General features: G+C 40.7%; 1 protein-coding gene across 7 annotated transcripts in view; it reads left to right on the forward strand.

Moving 5' to 3' along the window:
- Window positions 1-15,285, forward strand: part of LOC127581523 (protein-tyrosine sulfotransferase 1-like) — a 60,529-nt gene that overhangs the window by 28,301 nt on the left and 16,943 nt on the right. For 6 of the 7 annotated variants that reach the window (XM_052036000.1, XM_052036002.1, XM_052036004.1 and 3 more), the window contains one exon: window positions 920-991. The exons of the other annotated variant lie outside the window; for it this stretch is intronic. In XM_052036000.1, coding sequence (XP_051891960.1) covers window positions 920-964 — 45 coding nt within the window. In that variant the 3' untranslated portion in view covers window positions 965-991. The remainder of the gene's footprint in view (window positions 1-919; window positions 992-15,285) is intronic. 7 annotated transcript variants of the gene reach the window in all.

The following is a 15,285-nucleotide window of genomic DNA, read 5'->3' on the forward strand; positions in this document are numbered from 1 at the left end:
GGGACAATCATTTTCACCTCACTGGTGGAACTCTGCTCTTTAACCTATGTCTGCATCAAGGCTGTGATCAGTCTGTAGCCAAGTGGTCCTGGTAAAACTCACATAAGGCATAGATGAACTGGTTATTGTTAAGTATCGCTTAATAACACTGTCACCTACATCTTCCATCACTTAGCTGATGATTGGGAATAGACTAATAGGGCATTAGATCACCAGAATGGATTTATCCTTTTTGTGAACAGGGCATGGTTGGGCACCTTTCCACATGGTCAGAAGATGCCAGTGTTGTTACAGTGCAGAAAAAATTGGTTAGAGGCAAAGCTAGTTATGGATTGCAGATCTTTAGTACTACTGCTGGGATGTCTGGTCCCATAGTCTCTACTGGGAGTGTTGCTCTCAGCCATTTCTTAATATCAAGTGGAATGAATCTAACCAGTGGAAGGTTGGCTATTGTGATGATGGGGGTCTCAGGAGGAAGCTGAGTTGGATTGTCCATTCAGCATTTTGAGCTGAACACAGTGATTGCTGTATAATTATAAATCATTGTTGCTGTGTGATCTGTGCAATATTTATCCCTCAACCAATGCTTTGTAGGGATGTTATGGTCATTTGTTTCAGTGTTGCTTGTGGGAGCTTGCTGCAAGTTGGTTGCTTGCCTATGTTACAATCATATCTATACTTTAAAAATACTTCATTTGGTGTTCCACATATATGAAAGGCACTATATAAATGCAAATCTTTCTGAATTTTCTATTATGTATCTCCTCATAACCACACCTCAAAACAATTCGAACAAAAAAGGCTTTTACTAGAAAATGTATACCTTTTAAATGAGCCTTTACCAGCTTTTTAAACTGATGAGTTGCCTGCTGTTAAGTTTTGTGGAGTTTTGTGAAATATTTTAAACATATGGTTTCAGACTCTGGAAACAATACAGAAAGTAAAGTCATCATGGAAGATATGACAGACCTGAAGAACATCTTTAAAAGAGGTAGGCTGTTAAGAGCAGTGATTGTGATGGTTATGAGAATCATTTGATTTTTATTATGTGTGTGCAGAGGCTAAAGACAGCAACCTGAAGGCCAGATCACTGTCTTAAATTTTATCTATATGATTGAAATAAGCAGACAGAGAAGTATGAAGTTGTAGAAAGATAACATGGCACAGATAATAAAGAAACTAAACAGGAAAGCAAGAGGAAGCAGGTGCAGATGTTGTTTGCCCTGCATCTGTTCAATGTAAAGCAGGCAGCCCATCAACTGAATGCTCTTTCACCATTCTAATGATTGCCATATGCAGCCAGTGCCAACTCACTGCTAACTAACTACATGCATTAACAGGGGCCCAATATAATTTCTTATAAGCAGTGTTGGAAGTTAGTCTGGATAAAGCTATCTTGCACATCTTAAAGGTTGCTGGAGTAGCAAGAATTTGTTCAGGAACTGAAAATGAGTTGGTAAAGAGTGATCAGTGGCTGATATCCTATATCCTTGGAGTGGAGAAGCTAGGGGTGGCTGGACTTGGCAGAGACCCTTCAGTCATTTAATAGGACACATTTTCTGCAGCAGGCAGGTTGCTGAACTACTTTGGAGCACAAGGATTCTTCCAACATGCCCTATGATCATTCAGTAATATGTAAATGGCTTTTGAACAGTTTGTTTGCAGTCATCATGAATAATACCATTATACAAAGGTTAGTTCCTAATCTTGATCTTAGGGTCCTGGGTCAGGGAAAAACAACTCCAGGAGAACTTGGTGCTAGTGATGCCGGTTGAATGTTAAGGATAGATGATTAGATTCTTGTTGGAGATGGTCATTTCCTGGCATTTTTGTGGCATGAATGTTACTTGCCACTGATCAACCCATGTCTACATGCTGTCTAGGTCTTACTACATGGATCATTTCATTTGCTGATGAAGTGTGAATGGAATTGAACACAATGCAGTCTTCAGTGAGCTTCCCACTTCTGACCTTACAATGGAAGGAAAGTCTTTGATTTAAAAAAAAGCTGTAGGTGATTGGATCAGGAACACTGCCCTGAAGAACTTGAACAGCAATGTCTTGGGGCTTGGATGATTGTCTTTTAGAAACCAGAACCATCTTTGTTTGTGTGGGGTATGACTCCAATTATTGGTTGAAGATGAAAAGATTGTGTTATTTTTCACAATTGGTCTTAAATGGTTTGTAAGAATGGCCCCAGACACAGTGGTTAAGGTAACTATGCAGCCATGAAATCCAAGGAGACTATTTTGTCTGAAGTCATAGAAGGTCTTTCTGAATACCCAGGTTCTATGCCGACCACTTATCAGCAACTTGTATTACTATACTGTATCGAGGAAATCTGCATGGCAAGTCATTGGCACACTGGCTCTGAGCAGTGATTTCACACAGTCACCCATGCTTACAGAAGGCTTTGTCTGATTCTGATTAGGAAGTTAAACTAATACTGAGAAAGGGTTTTGAGGAAAATGATTTTGTGCTTTCAAGTGTAAATCTAAATCTGGGAAAAAGTACGAGAGATCCTGTAATTCCTATCCCACATGTTAAAGGGACCAAGAAGGGTCAGAAATGCCTTTTGTTCAAGAAGGAAAGTAGGAATAAGCCTGGTAACAACAGACCTGTGAGTGTAATGTCAGTGGTTTGGAAACATTGATAAGTGCTGGGACGCTTGCTGTTTATCACATACATTAATGATTTAGATAGGAATGTAAGAGATATGAACATTGCAGATGACACAAAGGCAGATAGTCTTGGGTTACTTAAAGATATTGATTAGTTAATAAAATGGATAGAGCAATGGCAGATGGAATTTAATCTTGAGTGTGAGTTGATGCACTTTGGAAGGACTAATATGCATAAGACATAGACCATAAATGGCAGGGCCTTAAGGAGTATTGATGAACAGAGGGATCTTGGCATATGAGTCGAAGAATCTCTGAAGGTGGCAGCATAGATAGACAAGATGGTGAAGAAACTACGGGATACTAGCGTTCATTAGCTGAGGCCTAGATTATATGAGTAAGTCATCCTTGATCCCAACTTACTGTCTAAGGGGAAAAAATATAAAAACAATTCAAATAATATTCCCCGCAATGATCTTTGAAAACATGATGTGAAATACTACAAACAATTGTACACTATTATTACCTCAATATTTTCAAACATACACAGCTGTAACCTATGGCATCCACTCATGTATATCTCTCTGACTCTGTACAGGTGGTCACCCTTGTCTGCAGTTCCCTTGAAAGTTGTCCTTTTTAACTTTAAATAGTATTCACTTTTCAACTCTAACCTTTGGACAAAATCACACAAAATGTAGTACATTTCTGTCTACGACTTCTCACATATTGCTTAATGTCCTGAACTCACTCCATCACAGGTGACCCCTGTGTTACTGGTGTGGGGGGGGTGGGGGGGTGGAAGAGATGGGGGCTGTAGCCTTCTTAGAAAATGGTCTGTATTGCGATTTTCTATAATGCAAAGCCATGTAATCTGTGCATGAGTGGAGAAGTGCAAGTTGCAAATAATAAATTTTGTTTATTATATTTACATTTTTCACAAATTCTGAGAACAAATTTTATTCCTTATCTCAAATTTTTGGTTAGTGATCTGTGAGTTCTGTAAGGGTGAACTTCTGTTACTTGAATGGCCCTAACATGGGGGTTGCCTGCATCCAAAAATCATGCCCATGACAAGCTGATTGGTGCAAACGTCCCCTTTGTTTGCTCCACCATTATTCTGAGGCCTGCTATAAGCCAATAGACTGACTAGGAATATTTGATGTCCAATCATTAACACAACAAAGATGCATTGATGTGGGGAAAATGTTTGAGCTTATCAGCATTTTGAAAGATTATTCAATGGATTCTTTTCTAAGATTTACCACTTTCAAAAGTTTATTATGGACAGGGAAGGCACATTGGAGAATCTTACTAATTATGTGATGACTTGTAGCTTTTGGTGGCATTACCACATATCAGGAGGTCCAGAGTGAAGTTGGTGTATATGTAAGCAAATATTTCAGAACTTCCTTTCAGCTGACAGCCTATTTGAAAAGTTCAGCATAGACACCCTAAGTTCCACACAACATGCTTTTTGAGACAATTTTGGATCATTGAGTTGAGCATTTCTTGCTAAAGACATCTGACTAGACATAGTGTGAGGTTTTTAAAAGTTGCTCTTTGAGAAAGTAATAGACGAATTGATTAAAAGATCAAAACATTTCTATGGCTTTAACAATCACTGGCATGTCTCTCTATACTGGGAAAAATTGAATTACGTTTGAAATAAAAAAAATTGGCAGGCTTCATTTTGATTAAGGGATTTTCTTGGAAACATGAAGAATTAAGAGTTGATATTTTAAAGATCAGTTTCAATCATAAAGAACTAAACGTTGCAGTTACGTACTAGTGATCGGTTTGCAGTCAGTTAAGCTTTTCTTAAAATGCATGTTTTGTTTTGACATCATTATGTTAAGAGTTTTTGTCTCAAAATGCAAATTAAAATGAGTAGTTCTTTGGAATGCTTACTAAACGGTGTAGGTTGGTTACTGAGTTTACGTCAAGTAAGAGTAATCAGAATTGTAAATTAGTTTGTGAACACAAGTGTTAAGGTTAATTTGTAATGAAATAAATTGAGGAAGAACACAGGAAAATGTGAGCAAAATTGTTGGAGTTACTGATGGTGGCAGATTTTAAGACTGATCACCATATGGTGGTCAACCAAAAGTATGATGCCTCTGGGGGAAAAAGCAGGGGCAATGAAAATATAGCAAGTAAGAGATTTTAAAGGAATTCTAGGAACGTAACTCTGTCAGATTTTGGGCCATACCTCTCTTCCCTGGCCCCAGTTGTAGGGTATTCGAATCATCAGAGAGATACGATGTCTGATCCCTGACAAAACTGAGGATCTGGATGGAAATCCCATTGATAAGCCTTGTGGTGATATTTACCAATGGTTTGGCACTAATTGCAAACTTATGGTTCTATTTTTGTGTCAATTCCAACTGCTTGAAGGGGTGTGGTAGTAGAAGTATAGTTAAACATGTGGTGGAGTTGATGGTTCAGCCTGAACTGCCATGCCCTTGGACCAGCCAATAGACGAGTGTTAGTCCCTTCCCAAATGAGACTGCATCTTAATGTACCATGTAGTAATCCCAGTGACAATAAGTCTGAGCAAGATCACAGTTCAGACCTGGTATAAATCAGAAACCAGATGGTTCCATATATAATAGGATCCTCTGGGAGCTGGTAGAAAGGTTCTTGTAATGTGTTGGCCCAGCACTTAGTCTGAGCTGGAGTCATTGTATAAAACAGACCCAGAAATGAACAGTAAGGATGATGATAGGGATGGTGGTGATGACCAAATTAAGTTTGGAGGTCAGCTCAGAAATGAAACTGGTTATGAGGGGTAATGATGGGGATTGATCAATGATGTTGCCACCAGTTTTAACACTGGAACATCACTTGTAAATAGTTTAAGTTCAGTTAGTTTTGATTATACCTGTAAGGGCAGTTAGAAACCACCTATAAAATAAATAATGTGGAGGCTGGGAACAAGAAAAACCAAACTTGATTATGTAAGAAATGGGTAATACAATGGATAAATCCATGACAACAATTTCCCGGATGTTTTCTTTGTTATGTTTTGATTATTATGGTTTGCTATTTAAAGTGCTTTAAAGAGATGAAACAAACCTCGAATATGTGGTAGTGACTAGGATTTATGTCCATGCTTGAGATTGTTAACTACAATGTATTTATGTTAGAGTGATCAGAGTTAAGGAATATTTATTATTATTGCTTATTAAGGGCAGGCATGGTAGTGTAGTGGTTAGCGTAACGTTATTACAGTGCCAGTGACCCGGGTTCAATTCCGGCTGCCGTCTGTAAGGAGTTTGTATGTTCTCGCCGTGTCTGCGTGGGTTTCCTCTGGGTGCTCCGGTTTCATCCCACATTCCAAAGACGTACAGGTTAGGAAGTTGTGGGCATGCTATGTTGGTGCTGGAAGCATGGCGACACTTGCGGGCTGTCCCCAGACCACTACGCAAAAGATGTATTTCAGTGTGTGTTTCGATGTACATGTGACTAATAAAGAAATCTTATCTAATGTAGATAGATTTTGATTAAAGAATTACATTTGTTCTTACATTTGTATCTCTCCATCTTTACTGTATCACTTTACCATATCACTTATAAACATACTCAAGTGGGAAAATGAATAAGATAAGTTTGACTCTGGAACTTGTGATCAGCAACAAGAACAGACATTGTGAAAGGACTGGACATGCACCTACTTGAGCATGGTTTGTGTAAAGGACCTTGCTTGACCAATGAATTGTACGTGCAACCTCGATCAAAATTTGATGTACCAGCAGGTTTCAGGAATATAAAATGCTCAAAGGAAGCAATTTATGTAGAAGTTAAGAAAAAGAGATGGCAAGCATTCAAGCTGCATTGCAACTAAGTTTCTGAGCTGTCTGATCGCTGCGGCAATGTTTATGGAATTTCCACAGATAAGGAAGATGAGAGTCATGTCTCCACTCAGTCTTCGGCAGTGAGATTCCCTTTTAGATATGCCTCTAGTTGAAAAATTATGAATTAAATTCTTTAGAGTATCAATAAGCCCAAAGCTCTAATGCTAGCAGCCCACTTTTTACATGACAATAACTGAGAACATTTAATAGTATAAAACCATTTGTTTCTGAAGTATTATTGGGCTAATCAATTATTCCTGAGGTGTCGAAGCTGACATAATCAAGAAGCTTGATCACTGCCTTGTAGATATGATAGTTAGACATCCTTCCCTGTGATTGGCAGTAACTTCAAAAATAAAATGTGTAAGCCTTCGATTTGATCCAGAAAGCTGCTGCTTAGAACTGTAGGGGAAAAAACCTTGCTCTGTGTAGGCAGCCTGTCAGGGTCAAGGATGACTTGTTTCAATCCCAGTTCTGTGGGTTTTGATGTGGCCAGTGAGACCAATGTCAGATTCACAGATGCTGCCACAAGTCAAAGAACAGGTGCATGGTGCAGTGTGTGGGTGGTGAGGAAGGCAAGGCGCTACTGTGTGCTCCCAGTAGAGAGACTCAAGTTTCTCAGTGCCCGGATGCTCCTCCATTTTGATCAGTCATGGTCCAAGAACCCACACAAAAATAGAGGCTTTGAGAACATCCTTGAAACATTTCCTCTGTCTGGTAATCTCTTTCTGTGACAGAGCTTGATAGTGTCTGTTTTGGAAGTCTGGTGTCAGACGTGCAAGTAATGTGGCCTGTGTTGGAGCCAGCTGAGTATGGTTTGTTGCTGAGGGTGTTGGCTTGAGAAAGGACACTGACACTGATTTGCTTATCATGCCAGATTTGAGGGATTTGGTGGAGACTGCTTTAGTGGTATCTCTCCAACACTTTGAGATTCCTTCTCTAGGTAGTGCATGATTGTGAAGCATACAGATCTGTTTTCTTCAAATGGCCAAAATTTATGCTGGCACACAAGCAGTTATGCTGAATTTCATTAGCAATGTCTGCCTTCGCTGAGAGGTGGTGCCCAAGATATGGAAAGTGGTTCACGTTTTCCAGGAGCTTGCCTGGACCAATATTGCTGGTCAGTGTTGTGCAATGGGGGCAGTTTGGAAGATGACTTTTGTTTCATGGATGTTTCGTATAATATGGGAGGGCATAGAATATCTCAACTCATTCCCGATCATTTATTCAGGCACGTGCAGGGAGACTAATCCGGACAAACTCCAGAGCTGATCTAATTCATACAGAGAAGACAAGAAGGCTTTATTACCCTTGGTTCTTGTTGCAAACATCTTGCCTTGCTTTTGTCTTATGACATTTGATTGAACCAATCATTCTAGTGAGGTTATTGCAACAGTCCTAGACTAAGAAATGTTCCTTTACTGGAACCACTAAGAAGGCTTGTTGCTAAGTTAACTCTGTTAACACTTGAGTATAAAGCCCATTCTCTCATATGCTTCAGTGAACAAGTTGACGACATGTCCACTGCAGACCTAATGTAACTTGAATCACAACGTCAGTATGCTGATAACATTTGCTTATTTGCACACTTGGAGGCTCCTGATCACTGAAGAGCAAGGTTGCGCAGGTGTATTCTTGAAAAACAATAAGCTGCAGGGGCTGGAAGTACAAAATAGAAACGGAACATGCTGGGTATACTCAGCAAGTCAGGCAGCATCCATGGAGGGAGAAACAGACTTAATGTTGCAGGTCAGTGACCCTTCATCACAACAGGAGGCCAAATCTTTAATCACACATAGAACCAACCTTGGGCCATTTAATATGGGATAGTATATCTTTTTCCACTTTAGCATAAACAGTAACCACTCATTCTCTGTGCTGAAGTCAAAGATGGGACTGCCGTTGTCATGACTTTAAATGCTACTGTTCTGATCAATCTGTCCTTTGATAGATTAATGTGGTTGCTGAGCTGTTTCCCCATGGAGCACAAAATTGCCCTTTCTCAGGAAGATAGCATTTATAATAATATCACTGCCAGAGCCTTCCTGGTGCCTCTCAACCACTCAGCTCAAACTTCCGCTGTCACGTCAAGATCTTTTGGCACAAAGCTACTTGATGCCTTATGCTGAAGGACAGCAGCCTTCCATCGGCCACATTAGGATAGTTTCTTATAAAAATATCAGGACAGGCAAGCACACATTGAAGATAGGCACTGGTAATTAGGTTCAGAATCAGGTTTATTATCATTGATATTAGGATAGGTAAGTCCCTGGGGTCGGATGTGACGTACCCCAGGTTACTACGGGAAGCGAGGGAAGAGATTGCTGGGGCGTTGGCAATGATCCTTGTGTCCTCCCTGGCCACAGGTGTGGTATCAGTGGATTAAAGGATGGCAAATGTTGTTCTGTTGTTCAAGAAAGGTAATAGGGATAATCCTGGAAATTATAGACCAGTGAGTCTTACATCAGTGGTGGGTAAACTATTGGAGAGGATTCCTAGGGACAGGATTTACGAGCATTTGGAGAAGCATAGTCAACATGACTTTGTGAGGGGCAGGTCGTGCCTCATGAGCCTTGTGAGTTTTTCGAGGAGGTGACAAACATAGTGATGAAGGTAGAGCGGTGGATGTGGTGTGTATGGATTTTAGTAAGGCATTTGACAATGTTGCCCATGGTAGGCTCATCCATAGTCATAAGGCGTGGGATCCATGGAGACTTGGCTGCGTGGATTCAGAATTGGCATGCCCACAGAAGGCAGTGGGTTGTAGTAAATGGAGAGTATTCTGCCTGGGGGTTGGTGACAAGTGGTGGTCCACAGGGGTCTGTTCTGGGACCCCTGTTCTTCGTGATATTTTAAAATGATTTGGATGAGGAAGTGGAGGGGTGGGTTAGTAAGGTTGGAGGTGCAGTGGATAGTGTAGAAGGTTGTCATAGCTTATGGGATATAGACAGGACGCAGAGTTGGGTGGAGAAGTGGCAGATGGAGTTCAATCCAGAAAAGTGTGAAATGATTCACTTTTGAAGATTGAACTTGAAGGAGGAGTATAAGATTAATGGCAGGATTCTTAGCAGTGTGGAGGAACAGGGATCTTGGAGTCCAAGTCCATAGATTCCTAAAATTTACCATGCAAGTTGATAGGATGGTTAAGAAGGCATATGGTGTGCCGGCCTTCATTAGTTGGCGGATTGAATTTGAGCCACGAGGTAATGTTGCAGCTCTACAAAACTCTGGTTAAACCATACTTAGAGTATTGTGTTCAGTTCTGGTCACCTCTTTATAGGAAGGATATGCAAGTTTTAGAGAGTGCAGAGGAGATTTACCAGGATGCTGCCTGGATTAGAGAACATGTACGATGAGGAAAGGTTGAGTGAGCTAGGGCTTTTGCTCTTTGGAGCAATGGAGAATGAGAGGCGACTTGATAAAGGTGTATAAGATTATGAAAGGGATAGATAGTGGACAGCCAGTACCTTTTTCTCAGGGCAGCAATGGCCAATACCAGAGGACATCCATTTAAGGTGAGTGGAGGAAAGTTTAGGGGAGATGTCAGAGGTAGGTTTTTTTTTATTGGTGGGTACCTGGAATGCTCTGCTGGGGACAGTGGTAGAGGCTGATACGATAAGAACATTTAAACAATTCTTAGGCACATGGATGTAAAAAAAAAGAGGGTTATGGGCTGTGCAGGAGGGAAGGGTTAGATTAATCATGGAGTAGGTTTATACAGGTCAGCACAACATTGTGGGCCAAAGGGCCTGTACTCTGCTGAACTGTTCTATGTTCTATATGTTGTGAAATTTGTTGTGACAGCAGTACAGTGCAAGACATAAAAATTACCATAAGTTACAAAAACAAATAGTGCAAAAGAGGAATAACAAGTTAGTGTTCATGATTTCATGGGCTGTTCAGAAATCTGATGACGGAGGGGAAGAAGCTGTTCCTGAAATGCTGAGTGTGGGTCTTCAGCTTCCTGTACCACCTCCCCGATGGTAGCAACCCAGGTGGTGAGGGTCCTTAATGATGGACGCTGCCGCCTTGTGGCACTGCCTCTTGGCAGTCCTCGATGGTGGGGAGGGTTGGGTCCATGATGGAGCTGGCTGAATCTACAACCCTCCACAGCTTCTTTCAATCCCTCTCAGTGGAGCCTCCATACCAGGTTGTGATGCAACCAGCCAGAATGCTCTCCATCGTACACCTGTAGAAATTTGCATGAGTCTTTGGTGACATGCTAAATCTCTTCAAACTCTTAATGAAGTAGAGCCATTGGCGTGCCTTCTTTGTGATTGCATCAAAGTGTTGGCCCAAGATATCCTCTGAGATGTTGACACCCAGGAACTTGAAGCTGTTCACCCTTTCCACTGCTGACCCCTCAGTGAGGACTGGTGTGTGTTCTCCTGACTTGCCCTTCCTGAAGTCCACAATCAAATCCTTGGTCTTGCTGATGCTGAGTGCGAGGTCGTTGTTGCAACACCACTCAACCAGCCGATCTGTCTCACTCCTTTACGCCTCCTCATCGCCATCTGAGATTCTGCCAACAACAGTGGTGTCATCAGCGAATTTATAGTTGGTGTTTGAGCTGTGCCTAGCCACAGTCATGAGCATTAGAGAGAGTAGAGCAGTGGGCTAAGCATGCATCCTTGAGGTGAGCCTGTGTCGATCCTCAGCGAGGAGGAGATGTTATTACCAATCCACATTGACTGTTGTCTCCCGATAAGGAAGTCAAGGATCCAGTTGCAGAGGGAGGTACGGAGGCCCAGGTTTTGAAGCTTGTTGATTAGGACGGAGGTTAATTTTGCATACATTATGCTGTGATATAATTTACAAATTTGTTTTTGTTTGATTAATCTGCGTTTTCTTTTGGTTTTGTATTGTAAACCAAGAGGTCAATATTTTGGTCAATGGCAGAGGGAACAGAAGGAATGTGACCCTTGATAGATAGCAAATTAGGGCTGAGGTTACCTTTACTGCACTTGCATTAATACAGCTCACCAGAAAGGAGCTGTCTTAATTGCAGGCTCCCTTCTCTTTCCAACTCCAAGATGTTCTGATGCTCCTGATCCTCTGCATTGTGCCAAATGAGAGAGATACCAAGACCTGTTTTGCATGATGGCAAGGTATTGTAGCAGGCAGCACACTACCAGGAATCTGGAGACTCGATCAACTGAGTACTGTAGGAGCAATGCCTTGACGTATTGATGTTCTGCTCAACCACATTTCTTGAGGTAGCACGATGCTCATTGTGTACGTGATGCATAGATCTATGTGGGTTGTTAATAAATGTGCCTTATTGTCCAATAGTCACTATTTTGTTCTGCTGTGATGACTGAAATATGGCTGGCATAGTGGACTCCTGCAGAATTAATGCATCTTGAGTCTTTGGACTTCTTTCTCAAAAGATGATGGATGTAGAGTCTAAAGATATATTTGGGTTCTTGATGAGCAAGATGGTGAAACGTTACTGATGATGGATGGGAATATGGAATTGAGGTTGCAATCAGGTCAGCCATGCGTAAATTCAAGGGGCCGAGTGGCCTACTCCTGCTCCTGATTTGTACGTAGTTGGTTAATGGCGTAAAGAATAAAGGAGAGTTGATGAATGCGTGTGAGAAAATGAGTTGCTTGGGTACAGGAAAATGAGGAGGGAGAGGATATGACTAACAGGATTTATTCCCTAGGAGCTAGCATGGACTGACTGACCTCCTACCATGTTAAATATGCAAGGTTAAAGCATGGTTGCAGCTTTTGGCAGATTAGACCAACTTCCACAGTGAAATACTGGCATCTTAAATGTTGGAAGTCACTGAGATTTGTTTCTTAGAGTTGCTCTCTGAAAACCCCATATGAATAAAGGCAATTGCGAAGAATTTTCATTCAGCTCTTCCTCCTTTTTCAAGCACTTTGTCCAGTTTCAGTATCCTTTAATGAGCTTTACAATTGATGGATTACATATGAAGTTTTAGAGGTAACTATAGCAGCCACATTCCAATCATCAAGGTCCTGCAGGTAGCAGAATATACAATTACTTAAATTTGTTATGATGGTGACATTTGTGGGATTAAGGTTAGGCAGGATGCCAGAACAGATGACTTTTTTCCCCTCATGTGACATTGTGGACTATTTTACTTTGATCTGATCAAGCAGAATGGGTAGCACTCAGTAGTGTAAGAATGTTTCAACTGAGATTATATGCTTAAAAGTCAATTTTTGGCATTGTTAATGTATAAGTGTTCAAAACTCAAAAGGGTTAATCTGTAGCATTTCAGAGTGGAAATTATGACATGAGTCATGGACAGTTATACTTGCCAACTGAGTCAAAGTAGCAAGCACGGGAAAAAAAAATTTCCATTCTTTGATAAATTAACTGCACATAGGTTTTTTTTCATTCATTCACGGGATGTGGATGTTATTGGTAATGTCAGCCTTTAATTTTCATTCCTACTTGCCCCTTGAACTGGGGGAATTGCTGGGGCACTTTAAAGTTGCATGTAGACCAGTCAAACAAAAGATTTCCTTTCCTGAAGGACATTAGTGAGCCAGCTGAGATTTTACCACAATTACCATTACTAAGGGAAGACTTTAAAATTCCAAATTTAATTAATGAACTGAATTAAAATCCCACAGTCAGCATAATAGGATTCACATTTGTCTCAAATAATAGTCCAGGCCGCTGGATATTAGTCTGGTAACCTTACCTCTGTACTACTGTACTCTCTTGGTACCTTATTACTATCACAAGAGTACTTTTTCCATAAGAAGTACATGGAATTATTCATCACCGAGAACTTTTGAGACGATTACTATATCAATTAGAATGCAACTGAATAACATATGAAACAGAAGAGATACTGACAGCGTGGGGAAAAACACAGTGATTAATTCTAATTGAACAGTGAGTTCAGTAATGGATCCATAGCCATTTATATTACATCTTAGCCTTCATCTTAATTGCCCCTCTCCCTCCATCCCAACATCACATTAAGCAATTTATCTTCTCCAGCTCCTGTCTCTGACAATAGCCACAACTCCACCTCCTTTTCCTTTCTAAACTTCTTAGAGGAAATGTCATCTTCCAAATTTTTGTCCATCTCTCCTAAAATTCCGTTTCTTCACAAAATTCCACATTCTTCTGACCCCTTTTCTCACTGCATTAAAATATACAAGACAAACTGATGAATTAAATAATTTGTCATCATCTTCCTCATCTTCAGCTTTTTGGAGCATGCCATACACTTTCTCCTTCCAATGCTTCTCTGCAATAATCTCATATTGCAACTATGGTTACACTCTTAATTAGCTGTAAATTGCTTTGGGACTTCCTGAGCTGGTGGAATGCTCTTCGTAAACTTAAACTTGTTATTTTTTCCTATTTTCTCTCTCTATGGAATTTAAGGGCTTTGCTGTGGAACCTAGTTTTCCCAAATGAAGCCAATGAATACAGAACAATGGCTGTTTTTCCTACCTTTTTTCAACCTTGAGGTCTCCAAAACATTTTTTTTGGCCATTTCTCCTTCATTAACATGCTGCCTCTAAGCAGCGTGATCAGCAGCCATTGTTCATCTTTAATGTGCATTTTGACCCAACACACCCTCTTCCATCTCCAACAACATTTTTACCAGCTCCAGGCTATATAAAAAAAACTTCTGAAATTAATAATTGATGAGACTGAGCTTGCAGAAGAAAAAGACAACAAAGCCTTTGTCTTTTAATCACCCCCACAGTCTGTACTCACTTGCCAAGGCTCCCATTCCTACTCCTACAAATTGCTTAAACTGACTTGCAGTCAGTTGAAATTGAAGTTGAAATGCAGTCTCAGCATTCCATTCCAATCTCTTTTAAATCCCACATCCGAACTGCCTCCTAGATTACTTATTCCAATATGTGGAACATTCCCACTTCTGCCCATTTTGTAGCTCCTCACTGTTAAGAGCCTTATCTTACTCTGAACCTCTAACTTCAGCTGCTCTATTCTTCTTCCTGCTGGCCTCTTGTTATTGACCATGCTCAGTATGGAATCTCTGACCACCACTCTTACCCCTCCATATATCTTTAGTTACAATTCATTCAGAGTATCATCCTGCAACTGCCAATTTCCTTTCCCCCCCCCCCCCCATTTAAATATAGGGAAGATCAAGACCACTTTATTTGCTTCCATTTACAAACCCTGTTTCCATTGCCAGTGATTCCATCTCTCCGGAGCAATTGCATGACACTGAGCCAGACTCTTCACAACCTTGGTGTCCTGTTTGATTTAGAGATGAGCTTTGGACAATCTATCAGTGTCACGACTAGGACCATAACACAGAAACAAAGAATTTTGCAGATGCTGAAAATCTGAAAGTTGATCAGAAAATTCTAGGCATACTCATTTGGCCAGGCAGCATGTGTGGAGAGAAGAACAGAATTAATATTTCAGGCCAGTGAACTTTCATCAGAACATTTAACTGGACTCACTACATTGGTTTCTCCAGCCACAGATTCTACCTCACCTGCAGAGTATTTTTGGCATTTTCTGCTTTTATTCTGTCACTAACTGCCTATTGTCTCCTCATAATGTCATCTAACTCCACCCCAGTCTAGGCTCACCTGCTGGTGAAATGGACTTAACTGTTCCAGTGCAATCCTGGCTGGCTTCCATAAATTTAAGCTTATTCAAAACTGTTGCTCATCTTCTGTCTTTTACCTGGTACATTTTAGCCATCACTCCCATGCTTGTTATCCTACATTGAACTCTGGTTAAGTAACACGTTTTTCTTAAGTTCTCCACTCTTCAAACCTCTCCTTGGCCTTGCTGTTCCCTACTTCTTGGGATATTA

Source organism: Pristis pectinata, chromosome 21, assembly GCF_009764475.1.
Source record: "Pristis pectinata isolate sPriPec2 chromosome 21, sPriPec2.1.pri, whole genome shotgun sequence".
NCBI classification, from domain to species: domain Eukaryota; kingdom Metazoa; phylum Chordata; class Chondrichthyes; order Rhinopristiformes; family Pristidae; genus Pristis; species Pristis pectinata.